Source organism: Equus quagga, chromosome 4 (assembly GCF_021613505.1).
Source record: "Equus quagga isolate Etosha38 chromosome 4, UCLA_HA_Equagga_1.0, whole genome shotgun sequence".
In the NCBI taxonomy this organism is placed as follows: Eukaryota; Metazoa; Chordata; class Mammalia; order Perissodactyla; family Equidae; genus Equus; species Equus quagga.
In genome coordinates, this window is record NC_060270.1 from 105,224,455 (window position 1) to 105,239,442 (window position 14,988).

Here is a 14,988-nt window from a genome sequence, read left to right on the forward strand (position 1 = left end):
CACAAACAGAACCACAGCTTAATCGTTAAGAATTTTTGTAATGAATAAATAAAAAATAGTTCTTCAGTTTCTCTAGGGAAAAACAAATAATTCTGGGTCCTACTGAACAATACATCAAAGAATTATCCAGATGTCCAGATCAAAAGAAAAAATAATTAGAAAATTGTATAAAGATGGCTAGTTTGCCAAAGGCAACATACCAAAAAAACGATTACTTAACATGGGGCATCAACTGGTCATAGAGCAGAGGGCGAGAATCAAAAGAAACAGCTTTTGGTGAGGTCACAGAGAGCACAGACCAGAATTTTAACAAGCAGACTATTAGAAAGACAACATAGACATCTTTGGGATCCGAGAACAAAGGAAGTTTACTGGAATAGACTGGATGAGGACAGTGGGAATAAAAATTTGTGAGCAGGGGCTAAGATTTATTTTTAAGTAAAGAAAAAGTAGACTTTGGTAGCTTCTCAAGGGTAAAATAACTTACACGCTTAGAATGTAGTTTTATGGTAATTAAAAAAATAAAACAATTCTGAAAATTCTATCTTTGAAATGACTTACTATGAAGAAATATAAGGGAGTTACAGACACAAAATGAAGTCACTGGGGACCCTGACTTGCCCTCGGCTCATATCCCTCAGTTTCAATCTCTGTTTCTTGCTCATGTCCAGGCATGTCATAGCTTCACATTCCTGCATCTTTGAACAGAGTTCCTCTTGACTGATGAACACACTCCCACACAATTTAAGACTGAACCCAAAAATCACCTCTTCTGTGACATATCACCCAACTACCAAGCGGTCACCCTGGAAAACTTTGTCACTGGATAATTCTATGATTTGAAAAAATAACCATATTCCTGCTTTGATGAGATTTTACACCACAACCATTAGACAAAAGAATCTTAACAGAAATAAGAAGGCAGCTTAATAGATAATTTTCCAAGTAACAACTGAGTTTAAGCATTTTGAGGGTTCATTTCTATCTACTCGAGTTGCTATTTACTTTCTAAAGACACATATGATAGTTTAGGAAGGATAGAAATGTTTATTAGTCGGCTGTGAAGACTTAATTTACTTGAGCATTGAATTTAGTAAGCTTCCAGTGGAGAAGGAGGAAATAAAACCTTCCAACTAGATACAAGAAAACTTCTCAGTGTCTCAAATATCTCAAAATAAAATTTGCTCACAAAGTTACTTAAATCATTTTCTGATTACAAGCAACAAAATACATGGTCTCATGTTCAGCTGCATTTACTTAAAACTTCATTTATAGCTCACATGAATAAAGCAAGGAATGTACAGATTTTATAGGCATGAAAAGTAGTCTGTAAATGGATTTCCACAAAACAGCATACTCCATGAAAATCTGGGATTAAAGGCGAGGGATAATAAGAAAACTTGGGGAAAAGTTTCACCTAGAAAGTGGTTTGAACATAAAAGCATATAAGAGTAACTATAACATATTCTATATAAAAGAAGTCTTTTAAAGAAAATTGTTTTACTGTAGAGTATCTATGTACCAGGCAGACACCAGGATTACCCCCCAACGAGAATCTGAGTCTGGTCAAGAATATATATATACTTAAAAACCCATGAACACAACACAAACACTGTATCGCTGTTTAAAAAAAAAGTGTACAAAAATAAGTATTTTCATTCCTAATATATACATCAAGCAAGAGCCTCTGGTTGGGCCTTAGTAAACCAGGACGTTACAGTTTATGAAGGATTTATTTGCTTGAATATGAAAGCTACTTAAAGTTGACATGTTTATTCTTTGCTGCATTGCAGAACTATACATATATAGAGAATCTCTTCTCAGTACCAATCTAATTAGCAACTAGCTATTCATCTTATTGTAACATTAGTAACTGTTACTAACCTTACTAGTAGTCTATTCGAAAAATGACAAGTTACATAAGAGGAAAAATAGATGGTCACCAGCCCCATTCTAAAAACACAAAACAAAATTACGCACCTTATGTGTTTCATCCACACTCATCGACTTCACTACACAAGAAGCTGGCCTTTCCTGGATGTGAGCAAGGTCCTGGGGGACACTCTGTGACCCTGGCATGGGTGGCAATGGAGCGCGCCTCTTCTTGGGTGCATCCGACGGCAGGGTGTTTGAAACATAAGTTTTGGAAATGGTATTGGACCTCATAAAAGTTGGGCGATGCTTACTTACTAGAGGGGTTGCAGGGGCACTTGCAGTCTAATAAAGAATAAAAAGGCAAAATCTGTATGTAATTTCAGGATTAAAAGCACATGCAATTTAAAAAACATTAGAAAAATCGACTACAAGGCTACATAAAAAAATACTTACTTGCTCCCGCTTTTTCTTACTGCGTTGAAAAAAGCTGAAAAACCCTTTATTTTCTTTCTCCTTCATAATGTCGAGGTTTTGTGATATTTGGCAGGACTCTAAAATAGAAGAAAAGCACCTCAATTTTGTACACAGAACTGTATGTTCACTTTCAAGTGTTCCCTCAATTGCTTTGCTGTGAAAAATTTTTCTAATGATAAAAGCTACTAATTATGGTCTATGAACCACACACTCTGCTAGGCACATTATATCTGATTTAATTCTCAAAGCAACAAGTAAATTTAGTATTATTATTTCTATTCCACAGCAGAGGAAACTGGAGCTTAAAGAAACTAAGATACATATTCAAGATCAACAATCAGGAAATGACAGAGCTAGGACATAAACTCAATTCTTTGTGACTCGGAGTCTGTGTTCTATACATAATTACCAACATTTCAGAGTAAAAAGGACACTTAAAATTTGAAGTTGCTCTCATACAGTTTGTCCCATTGTTTATTTTGAATTATAATTTTGTCTCAGAGCTAAGCTATCATGAAATATTTTATTCTCTAGAACATGAGGTATTATAATTACTTAGTACTTTGTTAAACGTTTCATAAGTGTTGTTTCTTTAATCCAGTGGTCTCAACTGGGGGTGATTTTACCTCCCCACCCCTCAGAGGACATTTGACAATGTCTGGGAACAATTCTGGTTGTCACAACTGGAGGTAGGGTGGGAAGAATGTGTTACAGCATCCACCGCGTAGGGACCAGTGATTTTGCCAAACCTAATACAATGCACAAGATAGCCCCCCAACAACAAAGAATTATCTGGCACCAAATGTCAATAGTGCTGAAATTAAGAAACCACAGTTTAATCAGAATGGCAAATGTCAAACTCAGGGCTGTATATGTAATATTTCATTTTCCAAAAAAGTATTTCCTAATGTCAAATGAAAGGGCCTACAAATAATTACAAACCCAGCAGTGTTGAGTCACCTTGGCCCAAATTGTCTCTAAACACCATTTCCCACTAAAAGGAACATGATTGCTCAGGAATGGCTGATTCTCTGTCGACATCAAGGAATGTACAAGATGAGCCTGGACTATCTAGTCATACCAGAGAGAAGGCAAAGTCTAGTGGGATTGTTTTAAAAGAACTCAGGAACCAATCTGATATGGTTTCTACTAGCAAAAGTCAGGACAATTTGGGCATATAGGAATAACTCAATAAATTGAAATATATCACATACATTTAACTCCATGCATTCATAGTGATACTAAAATAATAACTGATCCTCATTGTTCACCTCTGGGTAATGCTAAGGAACGAGTTCATTTTTTAAAAAACTGATGAAGAGAAAGAATCACACTTTTATCCTACCTTTTCCGAATGAATTCTAATTAAGTAGACAAATAGCTGACATGGGGAAATTTGCTTTCTTAGAAATATCTCAACCAATAATCAAAGGAATGTTTGCAATAGATTATGGCCATTTTTCAACTCTTAATTAACTTAGAGAGAGGCAATGATTATCAATAGCTAACATCAAAACAGATCACTTGTCATTACATGTCTGCCAATGGAAATAGACAATACACCTACAAAGCATTCTTGCCAAAAATATCTCACTTAAATCTGAGCAAGTCTCTAGATTTAACAATCAATTTACAGGAAATAGGGAGGGTAGAGAAAAATGCTAAGTGGTACCACAGTATGCTATCAACAACATTCTGAATGTAGGAAAATCTATAAGACAAATGACCTCGTTTCTTTAACAAATAAAGAGCAAATTTAAAAACAAAAGTTAGACAAGGAGTGAGGATCTGTAAATTTTAAAAACATCTCTATAAAGAAACATGGATTTTATGGTAAATCACAATATAATTTCAGTAACATTGGAAAAAAAGTACAGTATATCTAAATTTGTGGGATACAGCTAAGCAGAATTTAGAGGTAAATGTATAGTCTTAAATAAATTTAAATCTTAAGTAAATATCCCTTACTTAGAGGTAAATGTATAATCTTTTTAGTTAAAAGAAATGTTTAAAAAACTAAATTACAACAAAGTAGGGGTTATTCCAGGAAAGAAAAGATAGTTAACGCCAATAAATATATTAATGCAATATGCCTCAATAACATATTAAAGGAGAATTATATTTCACAAAATAAAACTTCATAAATCTGATGCTTCAAATCTTGAGTAAGCAGTATGCATTCTGCACAATGAGTTTATTGACAATGCTAACAACTAATAAGAATGAACATGTGGATAGCACTTCACGGTTAAAGATTTTTTTCATGCCTAATTTATTTCTCAGAACAATTCTGCGAAGTAGGTATCATAACTTATCATTCTGAGCCCTTTGTCTCAGTAGGCGGATGTAAAGAAATGGAAGCAAATGGTATCACCCCATTACATATCTGAGGACCTAGGTGACCAGAGAGTTTGAATAACTTGCACTAATACACATAGGCATTAAATGGTGGAATTAAAACTAGTATGTATTTAAAGATGATTTATAACACTTTTAACTTATCCCCTCCTTTTTTTTTTTTTTCAGAAATGCTACTATTTCATGGCTGGCCTGGTGGCATGGTGGTTAAGTTCATGCATTCTGCTTTGGTGGCCTGGGGTTTGTGGGCTCGGATCCTGGGCACAGACTTGCACACCACTAATAAAGCCACACTGTGGCGGCATTCCACATACAAAGTAAAGCAAGACTGCCACAGATGTTAGCTCAGCATCAATCTTCCTCAAGCAAAAAGAGAAGGATTGGCAATGGATGTTAGCTCAGGGCCAATCTTCCTCACAAAAAAAAAAGAAAGAAAGAAAGAAAGAAATGCTACCATTTCATCTTAAAATAGAATCCTCCACTAATTGAATACAGATATACAATTTTTAATTGGAACAGTAGATGGAAAATTCACATGGTGGTACAGTGCAATAAATATAACGAGAGTATTTCATACAGTTATTTTTGGTAAAGCAATTTCCAGGCACCCAGTCATCTTCCACACTAGTTCACCCTAAGTCTCCACTTAAAGCTCTGTGTCAGGCATCACTGCAAGTCAGAGTTAAAGACAAAGACAAATAAGGGCTTGAGCTTACTTAGAAAGCAACTCACATACTGTAGTTTCCTGTTTCCAGAACAAAGGCTATAAGTAACTGCATGCAAAGTTCTAAACCTTCTGATAATATCAGACAAAATTAGGAGGCAGGGGCAGTTAGAGCCATTGGCTTGACCTTGTAGATTCTGACACTGTAAAAGGAGCTTTCTTAATTTTCCTATTCCAATCTCTTAAAGTTATGTTCACAACACTTAACGTTCTAAATAAACCATCTACTTTTTTGGCTGAAAGAGATATGAGAAGATGCATTCAACACCTTCAAAATGAGATCAACAAGATTACGGAATTTGCTTAGGATTATGAAGGTAGGGAACGGCAAATTTAGGAGCAAAAGCCAAGTATAAGTAACAAATGTTTTTGCTGGAAAGAATCACAGAGACTACTTTTTCCAACCTCTTTATTACAGAAGTGAAGGTGAGATCCAGACACATAAAGCTATTTGTCCTCTCAGCTTGCCAGATGAGTTTGACAGCTAGCATAGCGTCAGAATTAAAAAGCCTATCTTCTGATGATTAGCCAGCATACACTTTACGATCTTAAGGATCTTCAACTCCTTTGATTAGGGTAGTCTTTATAATAGCCACTAGTAATAAATAATCACACTATTACTAATGTGGGCTTAAATCTTGGAACTGAGAGGCTCATTGTGTGATGAGAAAATTGGAAGGGTAAAGAAAGAAGATTCCAATAACACATAATATGTACAGTTTATTAGGGTTATTTTTAGCAGGGTGGTAATTATTACAGTAATCAATTATCTGAGCCTATCTTTTTTTAATGGGGGAAAAAGACTTTCAGGTTTTATTATGATCGGCTAATTTTTAATAAAGTTTTCCTCTATGAAAGTAATACATTCCCATTATAAAATTCTGTAATATAAAGAAAAGAATGAAAAAAGTCACCTGAAGCCCTATATCCAAAAGTAATTATTATTAAAATTTTTTATATATTTTCTTTCAGAAATTTCATGTAGAAGTTTTTTTTTACATACCATATTAAACACACCTAAATGCTTTAAAAGCTAATTTTAGCAGAAGCACTTTCCATGTTATTACAAAACAGTCACAATTTAATGGCTGCCAAAATTTCCGATGATGAATATACCTTGATTATTCTGAATAAGTGTTCAATGGAAATAATCTGAAATCCTTCCATGATACCACCACACTCTCAGCATTTGTATCCAATAAAGATCCTAGCAAAATCATTTTTTCTTGTCTGAGAGTTAAGAATATGTTTCACAACATTCTTAGGATGATATTAATTTTTTAATTTAATTTGTTTTCTTTTTTGAGGAAGATTAGCCCTGAGCTAACATCTGCTGCCAATCCTCCTCTTTTTTTTTTGCTGAGGAAGACTGACCCTGAGCTAACATCCGTGCCCAACTGCCTCCACTTTATATATGGGACGCCTACCACAGCATGGCTTGCCAAGGGGAGCCATGTCCACACTCGGGATCCTAACCGGTGAACCCCGGGCCGCCGAAGCAGAACATGCAAACTTAACTGAGGCACCACTGGGCTGGCCCCACGGATGATATTAATTTTTAAACAATTACTGAAACGTAATTATGGTATTAAATTTAGAAATCAAGGAGGTGCTGTGTAAATTATTTTTCAGGAAGTAAAAACCAAAGAGCTTCTAGGTTAAAATCTTTTACAGAATGTACACATTAGTAATGTTAAGAACAGATAAAATTAGAAGCTTACTTTTAATTTACCCAACAGAAATAGAAATTTCATGTTATAACTCGTTTCTACTGATTCATATGTCTTACCTTGTAAAGATGACTTACTGAAGGCAGTAACAGAAGTGGCTACAGAAGGAGGGGGTAAAAGAGGGTAAATTGACTGTAAAGATGATGTTTGCTCAAGTATAAAACATCACTGAATTGAAATAGTCATCTATGGATTATTTAAAGCCACAATTTCAGGATAAATTTGAAGTTCTCAATGCATAGAGGGTGTATGTACTTATCCATCACTAAACTTTTATTTCTCCTAATCAAACAAATTCATGTTGAATAAAGAAGCTTGCATTTATCTATTAGACATCATAGAAACCAACATTACCTAAGGTCTCCAAATTTTAATACATTAAATTATTTCTATAGATGAATACTGCAAGCTGTATCTATTTAGAAAAATGTTTGGAATTAGACTGATTCATTTTATAAGTCAGTTGATTTGCGGTGCTGAACTCAGAAAAAAATATGTCAAGAAACTTCCAAACCTGAATGATAATTAAGACTCAGAATAAACCATAGTGAATCTGCAGTAATTCACACTTAATAAGAAAAATGAATTGACATGTAAATTTTTATTTTCTGTTCAAGGGGAGATGGAAAAGTGTAAAATGTGGATGACCGCCAAGAAAGACAAGTTTTTATTCCAATTTAAATAACTGAAATCAAGTTAAATTTCATTATATTTACTTTTCTCTTCTTATTCCCAGTGACATGTATTGACTTTTAGCTGTAGGATCCATTAACTTGCCAATACGAACTTGAGAAAATCTATACATAAACACAACACACGCATATATACGTGTATGCACATCCTGTCAATTAATAACACAAAAAGTAACTTACCTCTGTTGACATCCATGGCATACAATTCTCTTAGTCCCAGGTCATTAAGAGATTTCGTCATATCGAGGGGCTCCTGAGATTGATAATCCTTCAACAACAGTGTATGTAACGGATCGAACTCACATTTGCTGCATATAATGGGGGCAAGTTCTTGAAGTGGTGCATGTGGGCTAACTCTCACTATCGTCTTCTGCGTTTTTTTAAAGTTGATCACTACTCTCACAGTTTTCTGAAACACAGATTAGAGCCACAGTTATGTCATAATTCCTTTACCGAGACAAACCTTCTACAATGATGTCTAGAACAATGAGATAATCTACAATTTTATATTCATATAATAAAGAGTATTTTTCTATTTTGGTGTAAAATTCTCTTTTTGATTAATGTTGCTTCCTAAATCCAAAGCAGATTCTTAGCACATTCTGCTTATTATAGAATCTAGGTTAAATTCATTACCCTCATACAGTAAAGTATTAAGTAGATCTAAATGCAAAAGGGAACACAAAAGCCTCACCTGGTACTGACGATATTTCTGTTTTGTTCCTTAAAATTTACTTTAAAATTAGCAAACATATGCAATAATACAGAATTATCCATGGTTTATTCTATCTTTTACTTGAGGAATATTTGTCTAATGGTTTGTCAATTGTCTCAAGGAAAAAAGGGGTATTTTGGTTAAAATATGAAACTTTTGTGCTTCTCTCTATTGGAAATAAGATAAAAGATAATCCATATAAAGAGCTTAGCACAACATCTGGCACATAGTAAATTATCAATAAATAAACATTAGGTATTATAATTACCTATTGTTGTCACTACTACTACTACTTTGACTAATTTTCATATAGTAAGGAAGAATATGAAAATATTCCTTATTTAGACACCTAATACTAATTCAAAATTTTTGAGATTTTCATCAGCATTTTAATATAATTAAATCCTGTACATAAATGTAACTTAGAAACATGACCATGCTAAATAAAATCTACAGTTTGCAGATCTCTAAAGCTTAACATGTATTCATTAAACTAAAATACCATGTATAATCGCATCATAAAGCATAAATGATTTCCATTTAGATACATAGCACATGTACCTAGATAGAAAATAGCCCAATATTCTAATATTTAATATTCACATTTTATAGAAAGCAAATGTTTTAATAGTATAAAAAATTAACCTTTTTGTAAAAAACTTCATAACAATATGAAGAAAATATGTTCTCAAGTCATATGTAGATAAACTATTAATTTCATATACAGATCAGTTATTATTAATATAGGTAATATTTAGTAAATATAACTTTATATATTTCCTGAAGTTAAAAAAAAAGTTGATGTTCCTAATGAAAGAATATTTCTTTTTTTTTTCCTTCTTCTCCCCGAAGCCGCCCAGTACATAGTTGTATATTCTAGTTGTAGGTCCTTCCAGTTGTGCTATGTGGGACACCGCCTCAGCATGGCCTGATGGGTGGTGCCATGTCTGCGCCCAGGATCCGAACTGGAGAAACCCTGGGCACCAGAGCAGAGCACGTGAACTTAACCACTTGGCCATGGGGCTGGCCCCAGAGTATTTTTTGAAACCCATAAACTTCTATCCTTGTTGCTTTAGAAACAGAACAATTTTATAAAGAATTGATGATATTAGAATCATTGTGGTTAAAATTTTTTGCTTAAAACTCATATATTACAGAAAACTGAGTCATTGGGCAGCACAAATTAACAATGATTTAGAAGTTAAGAAGTTACAACCAGTGCTTATCAAGTACAGAGAGGGCAAAAAATTATTATTATTATTTTTTTTTTTTCAAGTTGAGTATACTTTATTCATACTTTCATTGACTTGCTTGGCCTAAAAGTTGATTTGTATTTTTTTCTTTTTTTTTTTCTTTTTTTTTATTAGTGTTATGATAGATTACAAGCTTGTGAGATTTCAGTTGTACATTTTTGTTAGTCATGTTGGGGGTACACCACTTCCCCCTCCGTACCCTCCCCCCACCCCTTTTCCCTGGTAACCACCGATCAGATCTCCTTCTCAATATACTAATTTCCACCTATGAGTGGAGTCATATAGAGTTCGTCTTTCTCTGACTGACTTATTTCGCTTAACATAATGCCCTCGAGGTCCATCCACGTTGTTGTGAATGGGCCAATTTCGTCTTTTTTTATGGCTGAGTAGTATTCCATTGTGTATATATACCACATCTTCTTTATCCAATCATCAGTTTCTGGGCATGTAGGCTGGTTCCACGTCTTGGCTATTGTAAATAATGCTGCGATGAACATAGGGGTGCAACGGACTCTTGAGATATCTGATATCAGGTTCTTAGGATAGATACCCAGTAATGGGATGGCTGGGTCATAGGGTATTTCTATTTTTAACTTTTTGAGAAATCTCCATACTGTTTTCCATAGTGGCTGTACCAGTTTGCATTCCCACCAACAGTGTATGAGGGTTCCTCTTTCTCCACAACCTCTCCAACATTTGTCGTTCTTGGTTTTGGATGTTTTTGCCAATCTAACGGGGGTAAGGTGATATCTTAGTGTAGTTTTGATTTGCATTTCCCTGATGATTAGCGATGATGAACATCTTTTCATGTGTCTATTGGCCATATTCATATCTTCTTTTGAGAAATGTCTGTTCATGTCCTCTGCCCATTTTTTGATCGGGTTGTTTGTTTTTTTGTTGTTAAGCAGTGTGAGTTCTTTGTATATTATGGAGATTAACCCTTTGTCGGATAAGTGGCTTGTAAATATTTTTTCCCAATTAGTGAGCTGTTTTTTTGTTTCAATTCTGTTTTCCCTTGCCTTGAAGAAGCTCTTTAGTCTGATGAAGTCCCATTTGTTTATTCTTTCTATTGTTTCCCTCAACTGAGGAGTTACAGTGTCCGAAAAGATTCTTTTGAAACTGATGTCAAAGAGTGTACTGCCTATATTCTCTTCCAAAAGACTTATTGTCTCAGGCCTAATCTTTAGGTCTTTGATCCATTTTGAGTTTATTTTGGTGTGTGGTGAAAAAGAATGGTCGATTTTCAATCTTTTGCATGTGGCTGTCCAGTTTTCCCAGCACCATTTGTTGAAGAGACTTTCTTTTCTCCATTGTAGGCCCTCTGCTCCTTTGTCGAAGATTAGCTGTCCATAGATGTGTGGTTTTATCTCTGGGCTTTCAATTCTGTTCCATTGATCTGTGGACCTGTTTTTGTACCAGTACCATGCTGTTTTGATCACTGTAGCTTTGTAGTATGTTTTGAAATCGGGGATTGTGATTCCGCCGGCTTTGTTTTTCTTGCTCAGGATTGCTTTAGCAATTCACGGTCTTTTGTTCCCCCATATGAATTTTAGGATTGTTTGTTCAATTTCTGTGAAGAATGTTCTGGGGATTCTGATTGGGATAGCATTGAATCTGTATATTGCTTTAGGTAGTATGGACATTTTAACTATGTTTATTCTTCCAATCCATGTGCAAGGAATGTTTTTCCATCTCTTTATGTCATCGCCTATTTCTTTCAAGAAAGTCTTGTAGTTTTCATTGTATAGATCCTTCACTTCCTTGGTTAAGTTTATCCCAAGGTATTTTATTCTTTTCGTTGCGATGGTGAATGGGATAGAGTTCTTGAGTTCTTTTTCTGTTAGTTTATTGTTAGTGTATAGAAATGCTACTGATTTATGCACGTTAATTTTATACCCTGCTACTTTGCTGTAGTTGTTGATTATTTCTAATAGTTTTTCTGTGGATTCTTTGGGGTTTTCTATGTATAGGATCATGTCGTCTGCAAACAACGAGAGTTTTACTTCTTCGTTACCTATTTGGATTCCTTTTATTTCTTTTTCCTGCCGAATTGCTCTGGCCAGCCCCTCCAGTACTATGTTGAATAGGAGTGGTGAAAGTGGGCACCCTTGTCTTGTTCCTGTCCTCAGAGGGATGGCTTTCAGCTTTTGTCCATTGAGTATGATGTTGGCTGTGGGTCTATCATATATGGCCTTTATTATGTTGAGGTACTTTCCTTCTATACCCATTTTACTGAGGGTTTTTATCATAAATGGGTGTTGGATCTTGTCGAATGCTTTCTCTGCATCTATTGAGATGATCATGTGGTTTTTGTTTTTCATTTTGTTGATGTAGTGTATCACGTTGATTGACTTGCGGATGTTGAACCATCCCTGTGTCCCTGGTATAAATCCCACTTGATCATGGTGTATAATCTTTTTGATGTATTGCTGTAATCGGTTTGCCAAAATTTTGTTGAGGATTTTTGCATCTATGTTCATCAGTGATATCGGCCTGTAGTTCTCCTTCTTTGTGTTGTCCTTGTCAGGTTTGGGGATCAGAGTGATGTTGGCTTCATAGAATGTGTTAGGGAGTTCTCCATCTTTCTCAATTTTCTGGAACAGTTTGAGGAGAATAGGTATTAAGTCTTCTTTGAATGTTTGGTAGAATTCTCCAGAGAAGCCGTCTGGTCCTGGACTCTTGTTTTTGGGGAGGTTTTTGATTACCGTTTCTATTTCCTTACTTGTGATTGGTCTATTCAGATTCTCCATTTCTTCCTGATTCAGTTTGGGGAGATTGTAGGAGTCTAGGAATTTGTCCATTTCTTCCAGGTTGTTCAATTTGTTGGCATATAGTTTTTCATAGTATTCTCTTATGATCTTTTGTATTTCATTGGTATCTGTTGTGATTTCTCCTCTGTCATTCCTGATTTTATTAATTTGCGATTTCTCTCTTCTTTTCTTGGTGAGTCTGGCTAGGGGTTTGTCAATTTTGTTAATTCTTTCGAAGAACCAACTCTTTGTTTCATTGATCCTTTCTATTGTCTTTTTTGTTTCAATATCGTTTATTTCTGCTCTTATTTTTATTATTTCCCTCCTTCTACTGACTCTGGGCTTTGTTTGTTCTTCTTTTTCTAGTTCTGTTAGGTGTCGTTTGAGGTTGCTTACGTGAGCTTTTTCTTGTTTAGTGAGGTGAGCCTGTATTGCGATGAATTTCCCTCTTAGGACTGCTTTTGCTGCATCCCAAATGATTTGGTATGTCGTGTTCTCATTTTCATTTGTCTCCAGATAATATTTGATTTCTTCTTTAATTTCTTCAATGATCCATTGTTTGTTGAGAAGCGTGTTGTTTAGTCTCCACCTTTTTGCACCTTTCTCTGCTTTTTTCTTGTAGTTGATTTCTAGTTTAATAGCGTTATGATCAGAAAAGATGCTTGATATTATTTCAACTCTCTTGTATTTATTGATGTTTGCTTTGGTTCCCAAAATATGGTCAATCCTTGAGAATGTTCCATGTGCACTTGAGAAGAATGTGTAACCTGCTGTTTTTGGATGAAGTGTTCTATATATATCTATTAAGTCCATCTGGTCTAATTTTTCATTTAATTCTATTATTTCCTTGTTGATTTTCTGTCTGGATGTTCTGTCCATTGGTGTTAATGGTGTGTTGAGGTCCCCTACTATTATTGTATTGTTGTTGATGTCTTCTTTTAGTTCTATTAAGAGTTGCTTTACAAATTTTGGTGCTCCTGTGTTGGGTGCGTATATATTTATAAGCGTTATGTCTTCTTGGTGGAGAGTCCCTTTTATCATTATATACTGTCCCTCTTTATCTTTCTTTATCTGTTTTGCTTTGAAATCTACCTTGTCTGATATTAGTATAGCGACACCTGCTTTCTTTTGTTCATTATTAGCTTGGAGTATTGTTCTCCATCCCTTCACTCTGAGTCTGTGTTTGTCTTTGGGGCTGAGGTGTGTTTCCTGGAGGCAGCATATTGTTGGATCTTGTTCTTTGATCCATCCTGCCACTCTGTGTCTTTTGATTGGGGAGTTCAATCCATTTACATTTAGAGTGATTATTGAGACGTGGGGGCCTACCACTACCATTTTGTGTCTTGTTTTCCGGTTTTCTTCAGTTTCCTTTGTTTCTCGTTCCATGGTTTAATCTGTACTGATGTAGAGCTGCTACTCTCTGTTGTTGTCCTTCTACTTATCTCCTCTGCTCTTGGTTTTGTAGCCCCTTTCCTTTTTTGGATTTTTCAGGAATGAGGGTTTTCCTGAGGATTTCCTGAAGAGGAGGTTTTGTGGCAATGAACTCCCTTAATTTTTGTTTATCTGGGAAAGTTTTTATTTCTCCATCGTATTTGAAGGATATTTTCGCTGGGTAGAGAATTCTCGGCTGTAGATTTTTGTCCTTCAGATTTTTGAATATATCATTCCACTCTCTTCTAGCCTGTAAAGTTTCTGCTGAGAAATCTGCTGATAGCCTGATGGGGGTTCCTTTGTAGGTTAGTTTCTTTTGCCTGGCTGTCCTTAATATTTTCTCCTTGTCATTGACTTTTGCCAGCTTCACTACTGTATGCCGTGGAGTTGGTCTTCTTGCATTGATAAAGTTTGGAGATCTATTGGCTTCTGTCACCTGAAGATCCATCTCCCTCACCAGATTTGGGAAGTTCTCAGCCATTATTTCTTTGAATAGGTTTTCTGCCCCTTTCTCCTTCTCTTCTCCCTCTGGTATACCTATAATCCTTACGTTGCATCTCCTAATTGTGTCTGATAATTCTCGGAGAGTTTCTTCATTTCTTTTAAGTCTTGCTTCTCTCTCCTCCTCTGCCTGCAACAATTCTATATTGCCATCTTCCAAATTGCTAATTCTTTCCTCCATATTATCGGCCCTACTGTTCAGAGCATCTAGATTTTTCTTAATCTCCTCTATTGTGTTCTTCATTTCCAATATTTCTGTTTGGTTCTTCTTTATCGTATCAAACTCTTTTGTGACATAGCTCCTGAACTCGTTGAGTTGTCGGTCAGAATTCTCTCTTAACTCATTGAGAATCTTAATGATGGCTGTTTTGAAGTCATCGTCATTTAGGTTATATATCTCATTTTCTTTGGGATTGTTTTCTGTGTATTTGTTACTTCCTTTCTGTTCTGGAGATTTAATGTATTTTTTCATATTGCTTGATGTT

General features: G+C 35.2%; 1 protein-coding gene across 4 annotated transcripts in view; it reads right to left on the minus strand.

Annotated features, from left to right (window-relative positions):
• The window catches only part of COBLL1 (cordon-bleu WH2 repeat protein like 1), a 161,437-nt gene that overhangs the window by 37,655 nt on the left and 108,794 nt on the right, over nt 1-14,988 (minus strand). For 3 of the 4 annotated variants that reach the window (XM_046658151.1, XM_046658150.1, XM_046658147.1), the window contains exons 6-8: nt 8,034-8,262; nt 2,329-2,426; nt 1,981-2,217 (exon numbers count right to left, since the gene is read on the minus strand). In XM_046658151.1, coding sequence (XP_046514107.1) covers nt 1,981-2,217; nt 2,329-2,426; nt 8,034-8,262 — 564 coding nt within the window. Of the gene's footprint in view, nt 1-1,980; nt 2,218-2,328; nt 2,427-7,220; nt 7,260-8,033; nt 8,263-14,988 lie in introns of all 4 variants that reach the window. The other variant, XM_046658149.1, reaches the window with a different exon arrangement.